Source organism: Epinephelus lanceolatus, chromosome 2, assembly GCF_041903045.1.
Source record: "Epinephelus lanceolatus isolate andai-2023 chromosome 2, ASM4190304v1, whole genome shotgun sequence".
Classification (NCBI taxonomy): domain Eukaryota; kingdom Metazoa; phylum Chordata; class Actinopteri; order Perciformes; family Serranidae; genus Epinephelus; species Epinephelus lanceolatus.
Window position 1 is genome coordinate 21,173,494 of NC_135735.1, and position 6,219 is coordinate 21,179,712.

At 40.7% G+C, this 6,219-nt stretch overlaps 1 protein-coding gene across 1 annotated transcript; it reads right to left on the bottom strand.

Annotated features, from left to right (window-relative positions):
* Positions 1 to 395: 395 nt before the first annotated feature.
* lin7c (lin-7 homolog C (C. elegans)) lies at positions 396 to 4,684 on the bottom strand. The gene is made up of 5 exons (XM_033624952.2): positions 4,502 to 4,684; positions 3,085 to 3,203; positions 2,895 to 2,966; positions 2,548 to 2,757; positions 396 to 666 (listed from the first exon to the last, which is right to left on the bottom strand). Exons 1-5 carry the CDS (start codon positions 4,536 to 4,538, stop codon positions 499 to 501), a joined length of 606 nt encoding a protein of 201 aa, XP_033480843.1. The 5' UTR covers positions 4,539 to 4,684; the 3' UTR covers positions 396 to 498.
* Positions 4,685 to 6,219: the final 1,535 nt, after the last annotated feature.

Genomic DNA, 6,219 nt, shown 5'->3' on the forward strand with positions numbered 1-6,219 from the left:
GTGTCGTAAGTCCTGCCACAAGCATTTAATTACCAGTACTTGACTTGAAACCGTTAAAAAAGAAAATTGTCATGGTGAACACAGGACATGGAGATAAATGTGTTTGCCCTGAGGCACTTGGTAGTGGCTGTGATAAAAAGAATTAAAAACACTACCTTTCCAGTCAAAGGAACTGCGTAGTTGGTCTCAAAAGCAGAGTTGCATTCAAATTGTCAATTCAAAAATAATGCACAAGTGTGATCGACCACCTACACTGACAATCATGATCATTTAGTGTTTGTCTAGAGCTGTAGTGTCCAGTGTAACAATGGCGAATATTAAAAATGCTACAGAAAACAGATCGAAGCACAAAATACAGTATGTGTGAGTGGGAACTGAAACTAAACTCGGGTGTGTTTGTTATGCTTTTTTTGGGGGCAGGGAGAAAGAGACCAGAACACATGGCCAGAAGGCTAGAGGAGGAGAGACATGAGAGCTGGGCATCAACACAGAAAAATCCTACTGGGGGTAGTTGTTCTGTTGCCGGCGCTTTGCCGACCTCATTTTCTCAAAGCGTGACTCCATTTCCTCTAGGACTTTGGGGGTGTACCTTACTACCAGCTTCACTGTGCCCTGAGCTGCTTTCAGGAGCTCCACAGCCTTCTCGTGGTGCTCACCTTCCACACTCTGGAGAGAACAGAAACACAGAAAACTCACTGTAAGATCTTTATCACACAGAGGCATAACAGCTGTAATAAAGTCCACAGTTTTTATTAGTTTATAATCTAAAAAGCAATATACTGTGGGCATGTTGTTAAGCACAACATCCAGAATTTATGTCGTAGACTATGGAAGAAACTATAACCTCAAAACTTTATGGGTACTGGAGTGAACATAACTCCAGCGTAGGGTCTGCCAGCCTGGATCAACTCACCAAATAACAGTTTGTAATTTGGGAATTTTAATAAGAGAACAAACTGAGCAATAAACAAATTCAATTGGATGATTGTCTTTGGCTGATCCTTTAAACTAACTAAACACATCTGCTGGACACTGTAGCTGATGTGGAAGAGCCTTAAAAGAACCCTGTTGTTCTTGTTCTTTTCCAAACTGCATGTCTACATTCACTGTTTGTCAACAAAACACATTGTTTGTATCTTTGAAGACTAATAAACATGTTGAATGCATTTTCCCTCCTCGTAAAACAGCCAATTTTCTAAAGAATTTGAAACCTACATTGTTTACATCCACATTAGCCTGCTAGCGGTGTTCTTCTCCCGTCTCTTTGTTGGCGCACTGCTACATCTATTGGCTACTGTTCTTACAACCACCAACTGCCAATCAGTGGAGTAGCGTAAAAGCATTGGCAGGACTGAGTATGTGTCACTTACATGCACGGGGGCATGCTTAAATGTCCTCGCTGACAAGCTGAAGACCATCTCTTAAAAACATTACTCCATAGCACTGCTGAAATACTCCACAGAGTTCCGTTGGATGTAGCTCTTCTGATAACTGCTTTACGCCAAATGTGAGTGTGCAAGGGTCGAAAATAAATTTCTGTTTGGAGACATCTCTGTACTCCTTGAAGGTGAAGATGCTAAACGTGAAGAATTCAGCTCTCTGCTGAGGAAGCAGAGGCGAGCTTTGTCGAGACAATCACAGTGCGAGTATGTCATTTCAAATCTACACATTCGAATGACAGGATTCATGGTAAAAACAGGCCCCTTAGAGGAGCAGTGCATAGGATTGGAAATGGAATACGATATTCATGATTCTGTTCTCATAAGCGCATAATCACCTGAAAGTAAGAAACATTGTGTTTATGTTAACTTAGAATGAGCCTTCATAGTTACAGAGAAAGTGGGTCCTCTTCCACAGAGCACGCAATGTTGGACCACCGCGTTTCAACAAATGAAACACCTGAAGGCCACCGTAGGTTCTCCTACACGCTTGGAAAGGAATGGCGAGCAGATGGGTATTCACTTGGTTGCATTCTATACGCCACCAAATCCTACACATTGCATCTTTAAATAGGACAGTCATGTCAGTATGTAGGGAGAGCTATTAAAAGGACGCTGCCATAGGGAGGGATGTATGGCTCACGTCTCAGATATGTTTGATGGCATCAGTCATTGCTCAACATCTTTCTGAATCCATATTCATCATATACATTGCTATCTTTCCATGATTTTGTTACTGTAGTTTTACTTCCTGAGGTATTTTTTCCCCTGTTTAAGTTTTTTAGGAAGTTTTTCCACATTTGAATCAAGGGTCTAAGATCAGAGAGTACTGTATGCTGGACAGATAGTACAGCCCCTTGGAGCCAATTTGTGATTTGTAATTCTGGGCTGTATGAATGAAAATAACTTAACTTGAGATGTAGAAGTGAATTCAAGAGGTGAACTGCTGAAGTGTTCATTTATCACCTGGTCAATAATGACACTAGCCATTAGCTTTGCCTTTTTGCTTTATGTGTAACTATGTATATGGAAATAAACTAACTGTCCCTTAAATGTGTTCATGTCATCAGACTGAAGTGTGTGTCATGATTCTGTGAGTTGAGCGTACCACCCCATTAACAGACAGAAGCTGGTCGCCTCTCTTCAGGCCTCCATGTCGGTCAGCGATGCCTCCCGGGATGATCCGTGAGATGTATATAGGTGAGTTTTGCTCCTTTCCACCCATTATATTGAAACCCAGGCCTTCTTCTGTCTTGGGCAGTTCCACGACACGTGGGTGTGAGTGTCCCTCACTTGCTGCAAAAGCTGCCACTGTAGCCTGCAAACAAACAGTGCTGTTGTTCAACATTTGCAAATAAACTATATTTATAAGTATTCAAGGAGAAAGCCTTTAAAGAAACTCCATGAAAATAAGATTTGAAAAAGATGCTTGTGTTATTAGACTGTAGTTGAGACCTTAGCTGTGGCGTTGGCCCTGACCTCAGGACTGCTGTTGATGTCCACTGTTTCATACACATGTTCGTAAACCTGAGGAGACATTTTTGGACAATATATATAAACTCTTAAGGTTGACATCAAAGGACAGAATGAGCTAATGCCATCACACAGTTAAGTGTTTCAGGAATAACATGTGTAAGTGTCTCACTTCTCTGACAGCGTTACAGAATTCACTCTGTAAGACCCTCTGCAGTGCCTGCAGCTTCTGGGGAGGCACTTCCCCTGTCCTCTGAAGCTTATCGAGCAGTTCAACAGCACGGTTAATATCTGTCAACAATAACACACACACACATAGATTTCATTAATATCTGCAAACGGAGACTATTACATGGGTAATAACTGTTTGCTGAATGAACATCAGTACTCCATCTGTACGAACGTAAGACTACAAAGTAATAAACTATGAATAAGCTTAGTGAATGATGGGTGGTGACACTTAATAAATGTCAGAAATGACTTACTGTTAGGTTCATTTCTGTCAATTAACATAAATAAATGTTGACACATTAAGCTTGTCTTGGCTCATGGCACTGTTTATTTATCATAAATAAAATTAACTACTGCAGACGCCTCCACTGTATTATGCTCCAAAGCAAGATATACTGCACCTTCATTCAGTACATTTCAATGCCAGCATATCATTAACTTCCTGTTTTACAAATGAGTGACTGCCTCTGCCACCACAGAGGGGATGGGACAAATATTATCAGCTGCTCTGTCATAATTAATAACCACGTGAAATTACATTAATACGGACAAACACAAGTGTGAGACATGTCCTCCAATATTCTGTTAAATTTTTCCCATTAAGTTCAATATTGTCTTAAGTTATCTAAATTAAAACAGTGAGAATAATGAGTTGTTGTCATTCTCTCCATCTGTGCTAATTGCTACTGTAGCTAATAATAATTAAATAGCTTCCTTTAGCATTTCAGTGTACCAAACAAAGAGAGTATTAAACATTAATGTACACTGCTTGTGTTTTTCTTCAGCCACAGTAACGTTAAACCTTAAATGTGTGGGGGCTTGTTAAAATAAAGACCACAGTGTGTTAGCAGACACAGCACGAGCTAAAGTCAGCATTCTATTTAAAGGAAAACTGAGGTTGTAAACAAGTCTACATCGTTAATATAAATATTTCCTCCTACCCATCCTTGCTGCCGGTTGTGATCGAAATGGTGCAATTAAGTGTCGCTTATAAAGCCTAAATTATATTATGCTATCAAACGTTACACCTTCAATATACAAGCTAACGTTAGGTTAACTGATCGGTCTGTTGTTACTAATATTAGCCAATTAGCTAGTGCGCTAAGTAAAACAATGTAGCCCTTATAACCATCGTTACTTTAGCTCAGTGCATTAGACATTTACAGTTTTATAAAGCCATAAACATCGGCTATCAACAAGACATCCTTAACGCAACGTTGGTCGCTTAAATAAAAGAAATTTTGCTGTCAAAAGCAACTGCTGGCTCTGTGTGGCTAACGCTAGCTAAGCTAGCTTAATGTCTCCATGGATCAAAACGAATATTTCTAAGCTAACGCTAGCTAGCCAATTAACTTTACCTCTTTCCAACCGCACGGGCTCCCCAAGCGATGCCATCCTGGGAATGATTGGCTATTTGGTGTCAAGTAGATATTGCGTTAAACGCTAGATATGGAAAACTAAATATGGTAATCCTGGCTAACGTTACGGGCGCTTAACCGAGACGATAAATCAGATTAGCAAAGTTAGCCGGCTAGGCTAGCTGCCAGTGTCATGGTGCGTTCAGGTAAGCCCCGTAAAGTGAAACACCCTGCGATATCATCGTGTTGTTTTTCATTATCACTGGATGTTGATAAGCCAACACTGAAGGCCTCTTCCCTAACTAACATGAGTCAGTCAAAAACAGTATTTTCTTTAGAGAATTAACAAACAATACAGAATGTATTAGGTATTTATGTAATACCTTATAAATGCAGGTATAGCACTATTTAATATACAATAAATACTGTCTAAATATCAGTATATCACCATATCACCCATTGCTTAGTGAAGTGGACAATGGAGGTTTTATGTTGAGGATTCTTCCTTCTTTCACATTGAGTGCCCTGGTGCATATTTCATTTCTGAGGTGACATCCCACTCTAAATGTTGCATCCTGCCCGTGGTGTAGTGGTAGTTGATGAGGTGGGTTCTTTGGTAGATGGGTAGATTACCAAGGCAGAGGTGGGTATACCTTCCTGTATATTCCACTGGCTTTTTGACTGATAGGTGGGTGGATGTACCCCGTATACTGTATGGAGTACAGTGACTCAAGTTTAAGTATAGGTATTGGGTTGTGTAACTTCTCTGCAATGTTGGCATGAAATATGGAAAGGTGTTGTCCTTTGGTGCCTTGTGTCCACCCTACTGATGTCTTATGGGCCAGCATCCAGGTAAAAGGTGCCCACTATGATCCCAGTCTAATATCACTATTCAGCATCGCACATTCAGCAATCACCTGTGTATTAGTGCATCATTCATTCATCAGCCGTGCTGCACCTCTACATGGACTCCCACAGCTCAAGGGATTGTTATATAATGTCCTGAGTATTGGTGACAAGGGACCAGCCAGAAGCTTCTTTGGCTCTTTGCTGACACCTGGGAGGAATGTCCTCTCTGCTGCCCTCCGCTGGCTGACTGCAGCACATCCTCACACTCCAGCACATAAGTCTGCAGAACACTGCTGCTGCACTGCTCCCTGTGGGCTGAAACTTTCAAGCATGATTCACCTCTGACCACACCCTGGTTGGTGATGTGTTTGCCTTTGACAGCTGATGAAATACACCTGCTGTGACGTCACTAAGCGGGACGTGGCCAGGGTCACAGCACACTTGAATGTAATACCCTTATTTAGTGGAGCAGCAGCATTTATTGTCCTTTTTTTGCTGCAATAGATTCATTGTGTTTGTAAAATTGTTCTTTTTTTTCTCTTTTATTTTAGTGTTTAGCTTCAGTTGCAACTCAGGGTCAGAGAAATACAACATCATGCTGTAAAATCTACTCACATGCATGATTTATGATCATAAAAGACAGTATGGGCTTTACTCTGGCTTGATTTCAGAGTCACTTTGTTCTTTACTTTAATAACTGTGTGATTAGTGGATGGCAGTTTTCTTTAATTTAAGCTTTGTTATACAAAAATACCTCAAAGCTTATACTCAGGATAGACTGAGCAGTTCAGAATACCTCATCTAAAATACACAGCAAAAGGATTGATTCATTGTCCTGCATGCTGAGGATGTGTTAGTGCTCAGACACG